At 47.6% G+C, this 20,089-nt stretch overlaps 7 protein-coding genes across 7 annotated transcripts; 4 read left to right on the top strand and 3 right to left on the bottom strand.

The window, feature by feature from the left end:
* Positions 1-932: 932 nt before the first annotated feature.
* On the top strand, positions 933-1,739 carry PCYB_123130 (microsomal signal peptidase 21 kDa subunit; the record flags this gene model as incomplete). The annotated part of the gene is made up of 2 exons (XM_004223646.1): positions 933-1,083; positions 1,336-1,739. 2 exons carry the CDS (start codon positions 933-935, stop codon positions 1,737-1,739), a joined length of 555 nt encoding a protein of 184 aa, XP_004223694.1.
* Positions 1,740-2,789: 1,050 nt separating this feature from the next.
* On the top strand, positions 2,790-4,018 carry PCYB_123120 (hypothetical protein; the record flags this gene model as incomplete). The annotated part of the gene is made up of 1 exon (XM_004223645.1): positions 2,790-4,018. A coding segment is annotated over one exon (1,229 nt), but the record flags the coding sequence as incomplete, so codon positions are not given.
* A 1,888-nt stretch (positions 4,019-5,906) lies between these two features.
* Positions 5,907-6,512, top strand: PCYB_123110 (hypothetical protein; the record flags this gene model as incomplete). The annotated part of the gene is made up of 1 exon (XM_004223644.1): positions 5,907-6,512. A coding segment is annotated over one exon (606 nt), but the record flags the coding sequence as incomplete, so codon positions are not given.
* A 1,845-nt stretch (positions 6,513-8,357) lies between these two features.
* Positions 8,358-9,856, bottom strand: PCYB_123100 (tyrosine phosphatase). Its single transcript, XM_004223643.1, has 4 exons — positions 9,636-9,856; positions 9,167-9,379; positions 8,708-8,918; positions 8,358-8,453 (listed from the first exon to the last, which is right to left on the bottom strand). The coding sequence occupies exons 1-4, from the start codon at positions 9,829-9,831 to the stop codon at positions 8,387-8,389; spliced, it is 687 nt and encodes a 228-aa protein (XP_004223691.1). The 5' UTR covers positions 9,832-9,856; the 3' UTR covers positions 8,358-8,386.
* Positions 9,857-11,472: 1,616 nt separating this feature from the next.
* On the bottom strand, positions 11,473-14,208 carry PCYB_123090 (glutaminyl-tRNA synthetase; the record flags this gene model as incomplete). The annotated part of the gene is made up of 2 exons (XM_004223642.1): positions 11,473-13,581; positions 14,134-14,208. 2 exons carry the CDS (start codon positions 14,206-14,208, stop codon positions 11,473-11,475), a joined length of 2,184 nt encoding a protein of 727 aa, XP_004223690.1.
* Positions 14,209-15,734: 1,526 nt separating this feature from the next.
* PCYB_123080 (60S ribosomal protein L23) lies at positions 15,735-17,082 on the top strand. The gene is made up of 2 exons (XM_004223641.1): positions 15,735-16,124; positions 16,533-17,082. Exons 1-2 carry the CDS (start codon positions 15,999-16,001, stop codon positions 16,824-16,826), a joined length of 420 nt encoding a protein of 139 aa, XP_004223689.1. The 5' UTR covers positions 15,735-15,998; the 3' UTR covers positions 16,827-17,082.
* Positions 17,083-18,262: 1,180 nt separating this feature from the next.
* Positions 18,263-20,003, bottom strand: PCYB_123070 (syntaxin 5; the record flags this gene model as incomplete). Its single annotated transcript, XM_004223640.1, has 5 exons — positions 18,263-18,313; positions 18,487-18,748; positions 18,897-19,009; positions 19,260-19,501; positions 19,826-20,003. The coding sequence occupies 5 exons, from the start codon at positions 20,001-20,003 to the stop codon at positions 18,263-18,265; spliced, it is 846 nt and encodes a 281-aa protein (XP_004223688.1).
* Between the last annotated feature and the right edge of the window lie 86 nt (positions 20,004-20,089).

The following is a 20,089-nucleotide window of genomic DNA, read 5'->3' as shown; positions in this document are numbered from 1 at the left end:
GGCCTCCATAACTGAAATGGCTAGCTGCTTCCCTGCGAACAAAAGGAGCAACGCTTTAAAAGATTGTTTCAAGGCACTCTCCGACTTTTTTTTTTCCCAATTTTGTGTAACCGACCAAGGGGGGTCACCAACACGGACAAGTTGGAACTGTTCGCGCAGAGTCGGCACAGCGGAAAAGACCATCATTTTTGTGCTTCACCAAATGGGGAGAGAATCACCACAGGAAAGAAGTACCACTGAAATGCCTCTCTTTCGCGCGGTGCTCAGGTCCGAGGCAATGCCTGTGTGGATGCATTCGGTGGGCAGGGCGATGACGTCGGCTCGTTGGCGGAGGGGGGCTCCAACGGATTGCTCTTGATCGCACGGCACACAACGCAAACGGGAAAAAAAAAAAAAAAAAACAGGGAAAAAAACGGAGAAAAAAAAAAACAGAGCAAAAGGGAAGAAGAAGAAAAAAAAAAGCAAAATAAAATGAGGTGAAGTGTAGTGAAAGAAAAAATCATGCCGCCCTCCTCTTTGCATGTCCCCACCGCGCGAAGGGAAAAGCTAAAACGATACGGCATACAAAACTGCCAGGCTCAGTTGGCCGATCTCGCAGGCCGCCTGTCACTTCAAATTTCGCGTGCGTGTTAGCTCATAAAACCGGTAATCATTTGAAGTGCTCTCCTGCAGCAGCCGTAGAGGGGACCAACCCACATGCAGCAACTCGCCATTCTCCAACTTGGCGCGTGCACGCGTAGGCACGGGCGAGCTTGAAGGGGGTCCCCCGTCTAACCGCCAACTGATCACCCGTCCAGCCGCTAATCCGCTAATCCGCTAACCCGCCAATCTGATCATTCGTCCAACCGCTAACCCGCTAATCTGCTAATCCGCTAATCCGCTAATCAGCCAATCTGCTAATCAGCCAACCCGATAATCCGCTCCCCCGCGCGATGGAATTCTTAAAGGAGCAGTACAACGCCATTGCGCTAGAATTTAAGAAGAACTTCAGAAACCCCCGAGATGGCATATGCCACGTGCTGAACGTAGTGTGTTTGCTGTTGAATGCCTTGATGATTTGGAAGGTGCTTGTCGTGCTCACAGGTAGGGAAGCCATGTGTGTGTGTACACATGCAGTTTTTGCTAATTTGGGGGCACCTCTTGGTTGTGCTGTTTGGCGTTCCTTCCCTTCTTGCGTCGTTGCACCGCAGGGGGTGGGCAGGCTTCACCTTGTCGTACATGTGAAAGGGAAAAAATATATGTAACTCGCCTTTTTTTTCCCCTTTTTTTTCCCCATTTTTTTACCCCTTTTATTTTACCCCTTTTTTTTCCTTTTCCTCGGCGTGCATACTCCAGGCTGCGAATCCCCAGTTGTGGTTGTCCTGAGTGGCAGTATGGAACCAGGCTACTTCAGAGGAGACACCTTGGCACTGTGGCACCCGCCGAACATCCATGCAGGTGACGTCGTGGTGTACCAAATAAATGGAAGAGACATCCCCATTGTGCATAGGATATTAAACATTCACATATCGAAGGACAACAAATTTCATTTGCTATCAAAAGGGGACAATAACAACATTGACGACAGAGGGCTCTATGAGCCCAACCAGTATTGGCTAGAAAACGAACATGTGCTTGGTCTCTCAGTTGGATATGCGCCATACATCGGAATGCTAACCATATGGGTTAATGAATACCCAGTCATGAAGTGGGGAATTGTATCGCTCATGCTGTTTATGATATTGCTTGGGTACGAGTGAATGGGGTGAACTTTTTTAAAAATGCCAAAGAAGAGCTGTTTTTTTTTTTTTTCCAAAATGGCTAGCTATTTTGGTGTGTATTCCTCCCCCCGTCGGAGAACTCTCCTTTCTTCCCCTCTTAAAGTTAAATAAAAAAAAATGTTAATCATTCTATTTTTGTAACCTTCATCATGTAAGGGACATGGATTGATGTGTGCGTGTTGGTTGTCCATCTTGTGTGATGTGCCTTTTCCCCATCGGTTGTTCCTACTTGTGCATTTTTGTCCCTGCAGCGGTGCCTTTTTCGCTGTTTTTTTTTTTTTTTTTTTTTCACCGCAAAAGGGGCAAACGATCTGGACAACACGAAGGAGTAAAACTGCCCTGAAGAGACAGTTAAGTGAACTTTTCACGCGTAACGGTTTAAGTGTGCGATAAAGGGAAGTATAAACAGTGTGCCTTTATGCACAATGGGAAAGTGCTAATTAGAGCATTCACAATAGTGTGCATGCGCACTGGTAAAATTGGGAGCTTCCCTTCCCTTCCCTTTTTTTTTTTTTTTTATCACCCATATATGTGGACATGTACATTTTGCTATGTATCTACACCATGTGTCGCAACGTTTCGAATGGGGCCTCGTGGATCGTGCCCCAGAGGGGGAGTGTACTGTACGCGTGTGTGTCTGCACATCCCCCTGTGCATGTCCTACTCACTCGTTGTCCTCGCCGCCACGATCGAACCAATGGACGCCGCGTACACTCCGCTGTTGAAGTGCAAAGGTCGAGCGCCTCTTCGTCAAATGTTCTCGCCGAGTTGGCTGATCCCTCATAAACGTACGCACGTGTCCTTTTGTGAATTGCCACTTTTGCGAGTTTGCCAATTTTGTGAATTGCCACTTTTGCGAGACCGCCCCTATTCTGCACTGCGTCGTGGTGTTAAATTTTTTTTCTTCACTTTCGCCGTTACGCCGACCGTTGTTAAAAGACAACCGTTTCTTCTTAAGTGAGCACCTATCTGTGTGCTTTTGGCTAGCCACACGTTACGACCTGGTTTTTCTTCTTCTTTTTCCGCAAAATGAATAATTGGCATCTTTTCATCCTGCTGGCAATATTGACAAGGTGGGGGAGCAACCTCCATTGGGGCTGCATTGCTGAGAATGATCACGACAAAACGGAGAGCGCGGTAAGCTCAAGTGGGATATTAAAAAATGTCGTGAAGCATTCCCCCAAAGTGAGTTCCAAAGAAATTACGGACAGCGAAATACGGATAGTCAAAATGGCACACGAAGAGGAAAACAGAAGGATGGAAAAAATGGGAAAGTGTGCAAAAGATTATACATTACCTTGCCCAAAATTTTGGAAAAAAAAAATTATGAACAAGTCAGAAAATATTTGCATAGCTAGCTCGTCATACAACGGATTTTGTAACCCTCGTCAATCCTTTGAAAATTTTACACAAAGTGAAAAAATGAAATTTGAAACGAGTTGCAATGTAGAATGGGGATGCAAAAATGTCGTAGCGGATGCATGCGAAAGTGGGAAAAGAAATTACAACGAACCATGTCCTGAGGGATTCATTTCCCAAAATGATAACACTTGCGTGGCTGACCTGACCGTGTATGATGGCCTCTGCAATGGCGAAAAGATTGACTTTACCCATCTCACGAGTGAGGAGAAACAAAATTGGAGTGTTGCCTGTGAAGCGTATTGGCCTTGTTACGTGGATTGCTCTCTAAACAACAAAGCACTCTCCGTGTGTCCTTCCAAATGGAAGCAAATAAATTCACACGAGTGTATTCCACCTCCTAGTTACAACGGGCCATGCAAAGACACAAAAAATTTTAAATTTTTCAATGAACTGATGAAAACCAAATTTGAGGAAAAATGCAAAGTTACTTTTGCGTGCACAGATTTGTGTGAAAAAAATTATCAGCAGGAGTGCCCCTTACATTGGATGAAGAAAAATGGCTACTGTTTAGCTCCTCCGTCTTTCAACATGTGCGACAGGAAAGCATACTCCTATAGTAACCAAACGCAGGATGAGAAGAAGCAGTTCGAGGAGGACTGCTCAGTTCAGTGGCCCTGTCGAAAGAGCCCCTTTTGTGACATGGATTGGACCGCTGAGTGTCCCCTCAACTGGGTGAAGGAGGCACCCCGGCAAGGCGCTGACCAGCAAAGCGGCAACCAGGAGGGGGGCGACAAATACATCTGCACTGCTGATCCATCCCTGTACAGCGGGAAGTGTGCGTTTATTTCCCTCCCGAATGGAGCTGATGAAGAGACCAAGCGGGAGTTGGCTTCCACGTGCGACACCCCCTGGCCGTGTTCTTCTACAGGCACTGCTGAAGGCGCCACTGCAGAAGGAGGTCTTCTTCCTCCGTCGGATCGCAAAAGCGTAGAACGACACGGTCACGCGGGTACCAATGGCCCCGTCACTCTCGAGGGAGGCGTTCGCGCCAGCGCGGGGCCCGCCCATCGCGTGGTCGACAGCCAGGGGGACTTGCCCCTCGCGGACATCATGCGTTGAGGTGGAATAGCGGCAGGGTGGCGCCAGGGTGGCGCCAGGGTGGCGGCAGGACAGTGACCGGACAGCGGTGGGGACGGGCGCTCCTCGGAAGCGCTCCAAAATTGTGTAGCAACCCAGTGGGGGGGGCCCCCTCCGCTTTGATGCTTTCGGCGAGGGATAGCTGCATCCTCCTCTCAGTCCAAATGGGGCATTGGGAAGAGCATTTAGCGGCTCACCCCTTCAAACTAGTGAACCCTGTGCGAGGAAAGTTCCGCCACGTTTAACTCATCGTTGTGCGGTTTGATCTGTCCACAGACAAAACAGGTTAGCACTGTGGGTACAACTGCCCCCCGCGAAAAAAAAAAAAAAAAAAAAAAAACAGAAACACAAAAACAAACACAAACACAGAGCCTATTATGCACACATTTTATGTGCAAAAGCAACTTGGCATTTTTTTTTTTTTTTTTTTTTTTTTCCGACAAAGGTGTACCTTTATAAAGGTGGCACATTCTGCTGGTGGTATTCTTCACTGCCATTTTGAGGAACTCCTCCCCCCTTTAGCGCTGCTTCGGTTGAGGGGAGACGTCATTAAAATGGTTCAGGCGGGTTTACACCCCTGGGGGCGATTTTCCCACCGCGCCGACACGTGGTACACGACACCCGACAACATGCACCCGTGGGGTATTCTCCTCCGGTGCGACGTTTGTCCGACACCCCACGTTGGTGGCCCCTTTCGTCGATTATTTGGGGCGAATGCGCTGATGGCTCTCCACAGAAGAGGGTAAAAAAACAGCAAAAAAGCGAAGGAAAAAAAAAGGAGGAAAAAGGAGGAAAAAAAAGGAGGAAAATGGAAGAAAAAGTGCAGGTGAACTATTTCTTCGCACACCCCAACTCTTCAAATTTCTCCTTTTTAAAAACATCATGCACGTGGAAATGCACAATTTTGGCGAAAAAAAAAAATACACTTCTCCAATTCGCGCTGCGGCTATTGTGTGAAGAACGCATAAACTGACGACACGCATGCGAGAGGAAGAACGGCAGGCGGAAGAGCGGAAGCAAACGAGAAAAAAGAACAACACAGACGTGCAGCGCGGCGACGCAGACCGGGCGAAGGACGACAACGTGGGATTTCGCGTCGGACTCCCAGCATCAGCGGAGTTAGCAACAAAGTTTAGTGGAAATCGCTCCACGTCTACCAGTGCCACGTTCAACAGTGCCACGTACAACAGTACCACGTTCAGCAGCACCACGTTCAACAGCGCCACGTTCAACAGCGACACGTGCATCCACACCCTCGGTTCAACGCCGGAGAGGAAGCCGTACAGGGAAGGCATCACGGGGAACGCAGCGGGGGTGGAGCCTGTCTCGAAAAAGCAAAAACACCACAAAGAAAAGAAGCACACAGGGGTAAGGGAGACGTCAATCGAGCAACACCGCAGAGAGGATCCAGAAGCAGGTTTGGACGCCTCTCCCTCAGGCTGAATATTAGTGGTGTCGCACCACCATGGCGAGCGCAACCCACTCGGACGGAGGCAAAAAAAATACCAGCGGAGGAGGAACCACTTCCTATGATGACTTCATCGAATTGAGGAAGAGAATTATCCTCAAGGAAAAAGAACTTTTGGAAAAAAAAAATTTCCAGAAAATTTGCCAGAAAAAGCAAGTGAGAAAAATGGAGGGGAACAAATGGCTGCGAAGGAGGAGGATGGAGGAGGAGGAGGAGAGCAGAAGGGGAAATTCGTGTACAGGTCCTTTGACGAGTTTTACAAATATAAAAGATATTTTGAGGAACACGAGGTGGAGGTGAAGAGGGACGCGATGAAGTCACTCCGCAAGTGTGGCGGGAGTGGTGTAAGCGGTGGCAATGGTGTAAGCGGCGGCAATGACGTAAGCGGTGGCAATGACACACGTGCTCATAACGATGTGCACCCGCCTAACAACGCGCACGCTGCTAACGCGCAGGGAGACCGCGGAGATCACCGGTACTCGTACATCAAACTCAAAACGGAGAGACAAGGCACCGTCAAACAGCTGAAGGAGTACTTCCAGAAAATGCAGCAGGACCATGTGCAAAAGAGAAACAACGAGATGCTTCTGAAGAGAGACAAGAAGGGCGCCACAACAGTTGCCGACAAAGGGAACGAACGTGTAGTGAATAGCGGCAACACCCTTTTGGAAAAAATGGAACACGAGAAGAGGTGCTACCCCCCTGAGCATGACCTTCACACGACGCTTTACCCCTGTGCTGGCGGAGGAGAAGCGAGTCATGCCACGATCGGCGCCGTTAGCGGAGTGGGCAGTCTTGAGGGAGAAGCCAAAGGGGAGAACCAAGTGGAGAACCAACTGGACAGCCAACCGGACAGCCGCGCCAATCGAGCAGACCCCCATTTTGATCACATGGAGATGAAAGAGTTGGAACTGCTGTACAACCTCATTAGTGAAATGAAGAAAAGCTGCAACAACGGGGAAGACTACATAGCCAATTTACTCCAGGACCTCCACAAGTCCAACAAAAGGCACCTAGTACAAAAAATTCTACAAATGCTGCAAACCTTTGACAGTAAAATAACCTCCCAACAGGGGAAGAAGCAAATGGAGAGTGATGTCTGCGATGTTGGAGCAGGAGACACAGGCAAACAACACACAAACGTTAGCACTTTGGTGAACATGGAGAGTGATACACACACAAGGAATGTAGAGAAAGATCTCCCTGAGAAGGAAAAAGGAAATGCAGGACATCCTAAGGTCCTTCCAAAAGAAAATTTCAATTGGAGTACCGTTCACAAAAACGAGAAGGAGAAAAAAATGGCACCGATTAGAAGTGGAAGTCCTATCCATGTAAAAATAAAAAAATACAACGATGCAGTGGAGGCAGGGTATTCCCAAGTCGGTCGTCCCTTGTATGGGAAAGTGGAGGACAGCAGGGGAGACGGGGGTGTACCGCGGGCAGTGGAACGGAGAAAGGGTCCAACCAAGGGGGGGAAAAGGATGGACAAGGAAAACGGTGATGCAAAGGGGGCACTTCACGACGGGAGGAGAAACCAAACGGGTGTCCCACCCAACGATGGGACGACCAACAAAACCGCCTTCCCACCCAACGATGAAGCGAACAGCAAGTCACAACATCCGAACGATAACGACAGCTCCCTCCGTCCGAATGGCAACACAGCCAAAAGTGAAGCTAACCACGCTGCAAAGTTCGAATGGTTTTATTCCACGATGAAGGATTTATATAATAACGATGGCGAGGCAGGTGGTGAGCCAAGCGGTGGGCCAAGCGGCGAGCTAAGTGATGGACGAAGTGCCGAGCCGAACGGTGGACCAATCGCCGACCCAAACAGTTACTCAAGCGAGGGTAGCGAAAACGGCGACCTCTTCTTGTGGCTAGAAAACAGACATGTTGAAAACGTTTTGAGTGGGAAGAAACGGAGTGACGAGGGGGAGACCAGCGAGGAGTCAGGACTTCTCCCCGTCCCATGAAGTCTTCACGTATCACGATGGAACTGACCCGGTGTGCAAGCGCGCGCTCTGCTGAAAAGGGAGGCGCACAACTGTGCCGTCACTCCCGTTCAACCGCATGCATTTGTTCATTTGTGCGCATCGCATTTGTTCATTTGTGCGCATCGCATTTGCTTATTTGTGCGCATCGCATTTGCTTATTTGTGCGCATGGCAAATTGGTGTAGGTGGACCTCCACCTCAGGAGTGCTTCCCACGAAGGAACAGCAAAATTTAATTCGCCTTCCTTTTCCCTCTCTTTTTAAATATGCACCCAACAAACACACACACACATACATACCCCATGCTGCTTCCCCATTGAAGCACCCTGCACCATTTTCACAACATACGCTTTCGCGACGCGGAAGTCTTATACTCCCCCAACTACAGTGACGCGTTGCACCAACTGCGTACCTTTAAAAATTGACTGTCTTTAAAAAATTTTCATTTTGCAGAGTCGTGCGTTTGGCTGTGCGTGAAAGGGGTGCGCGAGTCCGTGCGTGATTGCATACGTCAGTCCTTGCTTGCGTACTTCCGTGCGCATATAGCTGCTTGCATCCCGCCATGTACGCAAGTATTCTTACATGCTGCCTGTCCCTGACGCTGACCCTGGCCCTCACCCTTACATTTGCACAAGGAGAAGGTCCAAACGAACGTACTCCTTCCTGTTCATATGTTCTTCTTCGCACTTCGATCCAATTTCTTGTCCGTCCCTTGCGATCCCTTTTTGCTTTTCCTGAAGGGAGAACAGGAAACGTGCGCGGTGAAGCGGTATGAGAAAAATAAAAAAAGGTGGGAAAACAAAAAGGGGGAAAACAAAAAAGGGGGAAAACAAAAAAGTGGGGAAACAAAAAGTGTGCATTTATAGAATGGGTATATTATGAACGGCAAGGTAATTTACAGTAAAAAAAAAAAAAAAAGCCTGCACAAATGCCAACACAACTGCCAGCACAACTGCACACCGTTACACACGCACAGCGCTGGACGTACCTCATGGCGGAGGCGTAGAGAAAAATACTCCCCGGAATGTAGAGAATCAGGACGAAGATACAAAAGTAATAAATGTCGATTTGGAAATTTAAATTGTTGGGCATGGAGTAGGGGTAGGCCCTCAGGAAGGGTGTGGAGTGGATGTTCTTCAGACTCGCTATGGTGCACACAACTTCGGACGTTATTCCTATTGGGTATAATATGAGCGGGACTGCCACGGGGTAAAGGGGAGAAGGGGGAGCATATGTGTAATTGGGTGCAGATGGAGGGGGTCCCTTTTGGGGAGGTTCCCTTTTGGGGCGGTTCCCTTTTGAGAGGGGTTCCCTTTGGGGGAGATCACCCGCAAAGCGCTCCGTGTAGAAGTCTTAGCGGCAACACACCGCCAACCACGGCCAACCACCGCCAACCGAAGCCAACCGAAGCCAACCGAAGCCAACCGAAGCCAACCACCGCACGTACGCTTATTCCGGAGGGACGCCAGCAAATTGACATGAACGTTCAGCAGGTTGAGAGAGTAGAACAGGTAGCGAATAATATCAATGATGGCCCATGCGATTAGACAGGAGAAGATCCATTGGTTGTTTTCGGGTAGGTAATTAAAAACGAGGTAGACTACAAAGAGGCGGCTGCACACTTGCGTGGTGACGATGCCGATCACTGAGTTGATGAGGCCTGCGGGGGGGGAGCGGCAAGGTGGGGGAAGCAATAAAGATGGTGTAAAGATCAAACGGGGGGTGCAAGCGGGGGAGAGGGAGGGGGAAGGCTCACACTAGGCATTTGCGCAGGCATCCTTAGACAAACGTGTGCACTCGGTCGAACGGTCGCCTAGCCGTCTAACTGTCTAACGGCCTAATCGCCTAACCGCCTAACGGCCTAACCGCTCAACCGCCTAACGGCCTAACCGCTCAACCGGTCAACCGCTCCATACCGAATAGCGTGAACAGAATCTCCAGAACGGCCAGCGACTGCGTCCCTGTTATTAATTGTTTATTGTTGGGCCAGAAGCTGTTTTGGGGGTATTTCTCTTTGTTGATAACATATTGCAAGGATACGAAGAGGACAGAAAGCCAGAGGGAGCAGCACGCCACGTTGTACACCAGCATGCACTTGTTTTTCACACTCATCTTAGCTAGTCGTTGTGCGCGCTTCACATGTGCCGAGGGGTGTGCACGTGCCTGCTTCGGTCCGCTCGCATGTGCTTCGATCCGTGCATGTGCTTCGATCCGTGCATGTGATTCGATCCGTACAGGTGATTCGATCCGTACAGGTGATTCGATCCGTACAGGTGTTTCTCTCTGTGCATGTGTTTCTCTCTGTGCATGTGCTTCTCTCCGTACAGGTGCTTCTCTCCGTACAGGTGCTTCTCTCCGTACAGGTGCTTCTCTCCGGGCATGTGCTTCTCTCCGTACAGGTGCTTCTCTCCGTGCATGTGCTTGTTAAGGGTAACTGTCCGCAGGTACGTGAGCACTACCTATGTGCAAACTCGCCGTGGCGAAATGGTACTTCACATTACTAAAAAAATAGAAAAACAAAAGAAACAAAGGGCACGGCGAGAGGGGACAAGCGCGGGGTGCGCGAAGCCGACGATGTGGAGAGAGAGGCAAGCGACAAGTTACGCCAAGTTGAGCAAAGCCGTGCAAACGGATTGTCGCCGGGGGGGGGAGGAGGAAGAAGAAAAGCTACAAATGAATGAACCTCAGAGGAGAGCGAACTGGGGGAAGGACAAAGGGAGGAAGCAAGAATGAAAAGGAAAAAGCGTGAACGGAAAAAAAAAAAAAAAAAAAAAAAAAAAAACACATATATATATATAATAAAATAAAATAAGAGAAAAGAAAAGAAAACTTCTCCCCATTTACGTTATTTTTCTCTGAAGATTGTGAACCAACTGGGAAAAAAAAAAAAAAAAAAAAAAAAAAAGGCACACTGCAAGATATGCACAAAATTGTATTGGCAGTTTGGGCATCCTTGTGGGCTTCTCCCTCGAGAGTGAAATGTGCGCGTACAGCTCCGTTCGGGAAAAACGTAATCGTCGTTTTTTTTTTTATTTTTTTTCCCGAACCGCAGCGGGACTCCCTGGAGAGGAATATCTCCACAAATGGGGCCTAGGTGTTACACATACACATAGGTAAAAATGCGTCACACCTTCCCCAGGGGGGGGACAACCCACACGTTGAAATGTGTAATTTTTCTTTCTATTCTGCTCATTGGAAGAACGAACCTACGATTGGACCTTCACATATGCATGTGGATTGATATGCGTGAGGCACACTCGAATAGAAGCATACGCTCCGTTAAGGGTGGTCGGTCCCTTACCGCTGGTTCGACTCATTTGATTGGGCTTCCCCGATGAAAGAAGTTTTGCCAACACATCGGGGAGTACCAAGCCAGGGGAGGAAGCACAGTGCCACGCTATGCAAATGCTATTCGCATATGGAAGTGAGCGACCTACTTAGTGGATAATTTTTCGATTCGCTTTTTTCTTTTTTTCTCACGTTCGAATATGTTTGAGTGTACTCCTCGTAAGGGTTACAGAAAAAAAAAAAAAAAAAAAAAAAAGTGGAAATATTTTTTCGTACGTTTTAAAAGGGGTGCACAACTACCACTACTTACTATGTGCCGTGGTAGGAGCGCAGGCCACACTATTGCCCAGCCGTCGGATCGTCCGTGAATGGTTGCGGTAATCCTTGCGGTAATCCTTGTGGTCGGGCAAAAAAAATGCAGCGCAGTAGCCCAACGTTGCAACTGAACCGCCTGAAGCGCTCGAACTAACTGCCGGTCGCTCCCCTGGCACTGCTTACACCGTTGGCACCACTAACTTCGCCCGCATCGCCCTTGCCCATAGCAGCCTGCTCCAACTTGCGCTGCTCGCGCAGCTTGCGCTCCTCCCGCTTGAGGCGGCGCTCGGAAGCGGCTTTCTCCCGCTTCAAACGGTCCAGCTCCTTCTTTATCAGATCCTCCTTCTTCTTCTTCATCGCACTGTTCTCCAACAGCGCAACGGTCAAGTTGAAGACAGGGCACTCCTCCGTGGAATCTCTATCCTTGGTGAAAAATCCGATACGTTCGAACTGAATAGGTTCTCCCACAGTACAGCTGCATGCATACTTCTCCACGATACCCTGGTGGACCTGCAAAGAATTTTTGTTAATGTATTTTCTCCACCCCAAATTGTTTCCATTCGCTTGGTTCTGTTCTTCCACGGGAGGATTCCCCTCCTCTTCCGAGAAGCCGTTTTGCTTGTCCACCTGTAATACATAATTCTCCATGAGTTTCTCCACATTCTCATCATCATCATTCGATTCAGGATTCGGCTTGGTGAACAGCTTGTCGTAGATTCTGAACTGCGCGCTTTGGGCATTTGACTTGGCTACCCAGTGGATGGTCGATTTTATTTTTTTCAAGCTTTCCCCGCCGGGTTGGTTGGCAGTGACGGCGGTTTGGTTGGCACTCACGCCGCCCTGACTGGCAGTGACGCCGCCCTGACTGGCACCCACGCCGCCCTGCGTGACGCCACCCTGCGTGACGTTCGCGGCGCTCTTGCTCTCCGGGTCGTAGGTGCACCTCAGCTCGACCACCCGGTTGGTGGCCTCATCCCTGACAACTTCGTTGCACGTAATGCAGAAGGCGTACCTCAGCCGGACTGTCCTGTTGGGAGCCAGTCGATAGAAATGCTCGGATGGGTTCTCCAGGAAGTCCTCCTCATCGATATAAATCTCTTCTTCAAATTTTAACGTCCTTTGTCCCATGCCTTCATTCTTCGGATGGTTCAAAGCAGTCAGCTCATGTAACTCATCGTTGTTCTGAACAAAATTGGTTATAACCACTTTAAGTGGTTTCAAAATAGCGAACAGTCTCTTTGCCTTTTTATTCATATCCTCCCTTGCACACAATTCTAATAAATCATAGGAGATAATATTTTCTCTCTTTGCTACTCCAACTTTACCACAGAAATCTTTGATGGCTTCTGGACTGTATCCTCTCCTTCTCATCCCTGAGATGGTTGGCATCCTTGGATCATCCCATCCATCCACATACTGTTCATTCACTAGCGTTAGTAGCTTCCTTTTGCTCATGACCATGTAGGTTAGATTTAGTCGAGCAAACTCAATTTGTCTTGTCCTAAATATCCCAAGTTTTTCCTGAAACCATTCATACAACGGTCTATGTGTTTCAAACTCGAGAGTGCATATCGAGTGGGTTATTCTTTCGATAGAGTCTGACTGTCCATGTGCAAAGTCATACATTGGATAGATAACCCATTTGTTTCCACTCTTCGGGTGCGTCTTATGCATAATTCGATAAAGAATAGGATCTCTTAAATTTATGTTCCCTGATGCCATGTCTATCTTAGCTCTAAGTACTCTCTCTCCTTCTGCAAACTCTCCTAGTTTCATTTTCCTAAAAAGAGTCAAATTTTCTTCAACACTTCTATCTCGATAAGGAGAGTTAACACCAGGTTGTTTTAAACTCCCTCGATTTTCCCTTATCTCTTCAATTGATTGATCATCCACGTATGCATCTCCCTGTTCTATTAGTTGGATAGCCCATTCGTACAATTGGTCGAAGTAATCCGAAGCAAAGTACAAGTGCTCTTTCCAATCGAACCCTAACCATTTTACATCCTCCTTAATGGACTCTATATACCGTACCTCCTCTGTCACTGGATTCGTATCATCAAATCGTAAATGTGTTCTCCCTCCATATTTCTCAGACAGACCGAAATTTAAACAAATACTTTTTGCATGACCCAGGTGAAGGTAACCATTCGGTTCAGGTGGAAATCTTGTGATAACACAGCTATGTTTTTTTTTCTTCAAATCGTCTTCAATAATTTGTTGTATAAAATTTGTGCTGGCAAAGGAATTCATATCTTCTTCCTTTATGGTGAAATTATTTTTCGAAAGCCATGCACTCAGGTGTGGGTACTTACCCATGGGGTCCTCTAGTTTCTCCACTTTGGCTTTTTTAAAAATGGAGAAAAGTAGGAAATCCAGGAAGCTCAGTTTGTCTTTGCAAAACACCTTCTGCATCGCCATTTCGGCTTCGACCTTTTCGAGGAACTGCTCGTCGACCGGCTTGTCGCTCGCGAGCTGTCCCTTCAGGTAAAACTTTATTTCCTCCCTCAGTGCATCGCTGGTCGGGCTGTTCGCAGCGTCGCTTACCACACCGCTTACCACACCGCTAACCCCGCCGCTAACCCCGTCGCTAACCCCGCCGCTTACCACACCGCTTACCCCGCCGCTTACCCCGCCGCTTACCACACCGCTTACCACACCGCTACCCCCACCGCAGGTGAGCCGAAACAACGCTTCGCACACGTTGATTTCACTCAGCACGAGCTTCTTCCCATTGAGCAGCTCCAAAAGGACGCTGCTCCGCAGGCTGCTATTCTCACTTATGATGAGGCACGTGTTAAAGTTAAGCTTCACCCAGTTGTAGAAGTAAAAGAAGTTATCCGACAGGTCGGCTTTGTTCCGGATGTATATCTTCTCTACATTCTCCATCTTTTCAAAAATTTTGGGAGAACAGTATGCGCCGCGGCACACAAAACACGTGAGGAGCGACGTGGTAAAGTAAAGTACCTTTTCTTTTTTTTTTGGGGGGGGGGGTCGCCCCTAGGCAGACGTCACCACTTTTTACCTTTGATCACCGTTCGCCTGAAACGTAGTGCAGGGATGGGAGTGACCACGACGAGTTATCACCCTATTTGTGCAAAAAAAAATACGAAGAAAAAAAGCGGAGCGAAGTGTGGCGATTTCTTCCACTCAGTTGTGTGTTGCAATCAAAGTGCATTTTTTTTTTTTGCACGAGGCAAAAGGTGACCTCAATGGTTTCTTCTTTGCAAAAATGTTTTTAACTTTCATGCAGGCAGAACAGAGCGGGCATCATAGGCGTTCCGTTCCTCCCCCCAACAGCTGATGCGCAAAATGCACATGTGCGTTTAGCATACATAGTTGTTTTGCGATCAGTACTTTTCACCTGTTTTTTCATGCATACCTACGCTTGCAAATATGTGCACATTGCTTTCACGCATGTGCCGGTGTATGCCTACTTGGGAAACCCTCTGAGGTGAGGTACGTCCCTCCGCACCCAAGGCGTGTGCCTTTGCATACCTCGAAAAAAAAAGTATGAACCGTTCAGGTAAAAAAGCGCACTTTTCTGGCCAAAAAAAAAAAAAAAAAAAAAAAAAGCATACGTTGGCTAGGCAGGGTTGCCTTTATCGCAGTATCGTTCCATCAGCTGCGCTTTTTCCCTGTCGTGCATTGCACAAATTTGCCTAGCTCACGTGCGATTTTTCAATTCACTTTTGCTTTTTCTTCCTTTTATTTGCTTCCCCGCCGCACAAGCGCTCCATGTAGGCGCAAAGAAGCGGCGCAAGTATTTTTCAGCGCAATTACTATTCGGCGCAATTACTTTTCGGCGCGTTTACCTTGCGGCGCGTTTGCTTTGCGGTGCCAAACTGCCCCTTTCGTCACCAGCGTGGGTGCAGTGGGAAAAGAGCAGCGCCCGCCCCTTCGACAGCCATCCCACCACAGTGTATATATATGTTCAGCTTTGGTCCCACTCGTTACGTATCTCCAGGGAGGTATAAAACACAAAAAGCCTTTTTTTTGGGGGGGGTTGCTTTTTTTTTTTTTCCTTCGACGTTACGCCTCATAAATATGCATATTTCTTTCCCATGTAAAAGGAGGGCATAACCCGTAACCCCCAACCAACGCTTTGGAAGCTATTTTTTTTTTTTTTCCCTATGGGAAGCACCGTACCTTCGTGCGCCAACCTTTAGCAATACGTACATACATACATACGCACATAATACATACATGCTAACCTCTCAAGGTTCAGGAAAAAATTGATCGACTGGCCCAAAAGTCCCCTCGTGCATTTTTTTAAATGAAAAAATTTGCTTCGTTTAAAGCGGTAAAAAATTGCATCAGCAGGTTGAGTGTATGTATAGGTACTTATCTACGCAACGCGCGTCATATGCATTGCAAAGTTATGGAGTGCCAATTTTTTCAAGCGAGCATGTTATAAGTTAAACCGAAGAGGTTGCCCAGTTGACCCTTTAACGTTGTTTTAGCCGGCACTGCTCGCGTGTTTATTTTTCTACTTTATTTTGTTTTATTTTGTTTTATTTTATTTTACTTTATTTTTTTTTTCCCCTTTTTGCAATCCTTCCCGCCATTTTACAGATCACTGTTGCGCATAAACATATACGCAGTTATACATTTACATCGCGTGGTTAAGTCACTTTTTTTTTTTTTTTTTTACTATTCCATTGTGGAGATAAGTCAAAATGAAAAGAGGAAGAGCGGGAACGTTGAAAAATAAGATGAGAATAACGCTTTCTCTCCCCGTGGGGGCTCTCATCAACTGCTGCGATAACAGTGGAGGAAAAAACTTGTACATTATTGCTGTGCAGGTAAAGCATTCGCCTATGCGGAGTATGTATCCGCGTGAGAGGCTTCTCTACGCCCCCGTCGCCCCCCCCCCGCCCAACCGCGCTACCACGCTACCACGCTACCACGCCCAGAATATATAAAGCTTTCATGATGATTTCAATGATAGGACAGAAAAATACCTTCATGTTGATAAATCTTTTAGCCGATATATTAAACAATTCACTGATCGAATGCCTTTGTATATTTTTTTTTTTTTTCGTGGGAGGGCGTATATCTGTGTGTGCGGGTGGAGAGTACTAAAGGGAGGAGTGTACGGTAGTGCTACCTGCCTCTTTAGTGCGTGAGTACGCAATTCTCATTAAATTTTTTTTTTTATTTTATTTTATTATATTTTTTTTTTTCCTTTGTTTCCCTCTCCTGACTGACAGGGATTTGGCTCATGTTTGAACAGACTGCCCGCTGCTTCACTTGGTGACATGGTGCTAGCCACCGTGAAGAAGGGAAAACCCGATCTGAGGAAAAAGGTGCTAAACGCAATAATCACTCGTCAGTCGAAGGCCTGGAGAAGACACGAAGGGTACTTCATTTACTTCGAAGACAACGCCGGTGTTATCGTTAACCCCAAAGGAGAAATGAAGGGATCAGCAATAACAGGACCCGTTGCAAGGGAATGCGCGGAGTTGTGGCCCAAGTTATCTTCCGCTGCGTCTGCGATTGTTTAAGAGGTTTTTGCTGAACGTTTTTTTCTCGCGAGAAACTCCCACCGCTAACTTTTTACACAGTAGAGGCCCAACGAACGAGATTGCTTGTTTGCTCAGTGTGCACTCTGTGTGCGTCAAGCTTTTTTTTTTTTTTTTTTTGCACATCATCCCACACGCTGCGTGCATATTTCCCCCTTTTTAATGATACTACATGCACAAATAATTAAACACATTTTATGACATTAAACTTTTGAAAAGCGCTCGTGCGGTTATTTCGTATTGAATTTACACCACTGTAGATTTAAAGGTTGGACGGTTGTTGGACGGTTGTTGGCCGCTGTGGTGCGAATGTGGATATCGCCGTGGCGTTCGCTTCGCGCAACGGTGTAGAAAAAAAGTGCATAATGTTATGAACCGTTCAGGTGATTTTACAGAAATGTTCACAAAGGTATGTACCGTTCAGGTGATTTTACAGAAATGGATGCAATGCTACTACCGCGCACACCACTTCACCGCTGCTGCTGCTCGCGCCAAGCGGACAAAACCAAATTAATTTCATACAATTTTAATTGAGAAGGGGGGGAATGTTTTCGTAAATTAAGTAAACAACTTGGAGGAGTCCCCCAGGGCTGTGTGTAAATAAGATCGCCGCTCTTGGTACGCGCAATCTATATTTGCACACAAAAGGGTGCGCAAAAGGATTTGTAAAGGAGGGGAGAGAAGGAGACTTGACTTACGCATGCTTGCTAAGACGAAATAAACTTAAGATAAACAAAATGGACAAAAAAAAAAAAAAAATCAAAACGTAGGCCTGGGCGCACGCAAATGCAAACGCAAAAGCAAATGCAAAGGCTGCCTAAAGTTTAAATCAAAGGGGGGGCGACGCACACAAGTTACGTGCAACATGTGTGGCTTCTTCAATAAGGAAGGGCGCCCGCCCCCCAGTTCTTCATAGTGACATAAATGCACATGCAAGAAACACATTAATTCTGCGGATGCTTCCATTTTTTTGCAAACGTGTAAGCACACGTGTGGGAGTGGGGGAGGCATTTAATAAATGACATGCGCTTATGAGAGAATGTCAAATGGGAGTGCACATATATGGGCGCAAAAACGACATACACAAAAAAAAAAAAAAAAAGAGTGGTACAATCCGTGCGAATTGGCTAACCAAATTGATGACTGCTACTACAAATTTAAAAACAATAAATTAAGGAACACTGTTACTCGTAACTTCACCCCGTTTGTGGTGCGGCATCGTTACGTAGGGGCATCGTTGCGTTGGGACATTCCTACTTGGGGGCATCGTTGCGTTGGGACATTCCTACTTGGGGGCATCGCTGCGTTGGGGCCTTGAATGTTCCTTCCATCAAAGGGGTCGCAACGGGGTCGCAACGGGGGAATAAATAAAAACGACATGGATGGACTTCCTTGCGCTGTCTAGATGCAGAGACTGCTCACGTGAACAGCACAAAAAAAACTATCATGATGAATATGCAGGCGAAAATCTGTAAGGGGAGGAATTAGGCGCAGGTGGGAGAGCAATGCGGAGAAAGCTACGTTGGAGTGGCATTGCGCAGGGAGCTACATCGCAGTGGCAGTGCGCAGGGAGCTACGTCGGAGTGGCAATGCGGAGGGAGCTACACACCTGCCGCTCCCCCCTGTGCATGCAAAGACCCACCTGTAGTATCAGTGTCCGCGTGGATGTCAGCCGGTTGAAGTACGATAGGAGGTAGTTCTGCCCCTCCCTCGTGTTGTAAAGGGAAGTGTCAATGTCCTCGTCGATCCGCCGAATCATTTCATCCTGCTGAGTCACCATTGTTGCGACCTTTTGGAACATCTGCGCTAGGTCCCCGATTACCTTTTGTATGTTTTCCATTGCGTCCGCCCTGGAGTGCAAATAGGACGTCCTTTCAGGCATCTTCAGGGTCTGCTGCTGCCCACTGGGGGGGAAAAAAAAAAAAAAATAAAATAAAAAAATAATAAATATAAAAAAAAAAATAATAAATATAAAAAAAAAAATAAAAAATACACGCATGCACGTGGACAGCTACACGTGACAGCACACGCACCCATATGTGTGTACAGTACCCCTCAATGTCGATATCCCGAAGGGGCGTGAATTTGTAGTTGTCATTGCTGAATGTCGACTCGGTCGTCGTGTAGGAGTACATGTTTCTGCGATTCACTTGCTTTTTTATGTGCTAAGGGGGAGGGCGGAAAAGGGGTGTATAGCAAATGAGGGCGGTTCGCTTGGGGAGCAAATGAGGGCGCTTCACTTCGGGAGCAAAAAACGGATGCTGTCACAACGCATGGGCCCACGCATCATCCACCGAGCTGACACTTTCGCAGGGAAGAGCTCCACTGACCACCACAGCGCAGCACCGAAAGGCCCAACAAACGTAACGACAAACGTAACGACAAACGTAACGACAAGCCTGCCGCCCCCCCTACCTCGCTCCGAATGTGCAGCACATCCTTAAATTTCTTCGTAAACTCAAAAAGGCGATTCTTTAGGGAGAAAATAACGTTGTCCAGGTGCGTCCTCCCCTGCGGGTTGCTAATATTCAGGTTACAAACATACTGCACTAGTGCATCTACATCGTTGGTAGCGTCTGTGATGGTTTGCTTAACTTCGTAAGTTAGCTCTTCTATTTGGGAAGTCTTGTCGTTGAAAATTCCCTTCTGTCGGACACCTTGGAGGGGGGGAAGGAAAGGGAGGAGCTCCATGAAGGGAGGAGCTCCATGAAGGGTGAACCTCGACAGAAGGGGAATCTCCGCATGAGGAAGCGCACCAATGGGGACACCCCCTTCTGCACAACCACATACGCGTAAAACAACGTCTGAGTTAACAAACACGGGGGGCACTTCCCACGGCTGCATGCAGTTGGTGTCAGCCCATCCAGCTGGTGCAGTTCTGCGGCCACGGGGCGGTTACTACTACTCCGTTGTGGCTAATCAGTTAGTGCTGCTCCGTTGCCACCTCAGCTCATTTCGTTCACGCCCTCATAAGCACTTACATCGCTCCAACTGCTGCAACTTTTGGTTGCCTCTGTGCAGCAGGTCCGTGATTTTCGACGCCAGCTCATTCACCTCAGTGTCTTGACCAACATTCCTATCCTTCCTAAAGTCGAAGTTGTCATTGCTCAGCCGTTCAACCGCTTTGAAGAACTCCTCCGTTTTGTCCACATACGGCATTTTCCACAACACAGATTGGATATTTTTCCCCTCACACGCAGAAAAAAAAAAAAAAAAACGAAAAAAAAAAAGGGGGTAAAATCGAT

The sequence above is a fragment of the Plasmodium cynomolgi genome, chromosome 12 (assembly GCF_000321355.1).
Source record: "Plasmodium cynomolgi strain B DNA, chromosome 12, whole genome shotgun sequence".
Classification (NCBI taxonomy): Eukaryota; Apicomplexa; class Aconoidasida; order Haemosporida; family Plasmodiidae; genus Plasmodium; species Plasmodium cynomolgi.
This window is presented reverse-complemented; position numbering and strand designations above follow the sequence as displayed.

Bases quoted from the DNA above. Each gene is read 5' to 3' on its own strand.
- PCYB_123100 (XM_004223643.1), bottom strand. From the start codon at position 9,831: ATGAGTGTGAAAAACAAGTGCATGCTGGTGTACAACGTGGCGTGCTGC. The intron at 8,919-9,166 runs GTACGTGCGGTG...ACCCCGTGGCAG, and splicing joins GGCGTCCCTCCGGAATAAGC to TCCCGCTCATATTATACCCA. The intron at 8,454-8,707 runs GTACGTCCAGCG...TTCTCCCTTCAG, and splicing joins CTCTACGCCTCCGCCATGAG to GAAAAGCAAAAAGGGATCGC.
- PCYB_123080 (XM_004223641.1), top strand. From the start codon at position 15,999: ATGAAAAGAGGAAGAGCGGGAACGTTGAAAAATAAGATGAGAATAACG. The intron at 16,125-16,532 runs GTAAAGCATTCG...CCTGACTGACAG, and splicing joins TGTACATTATTGCTGTGCAG to GGATTTGGCTCATGTTTGAA.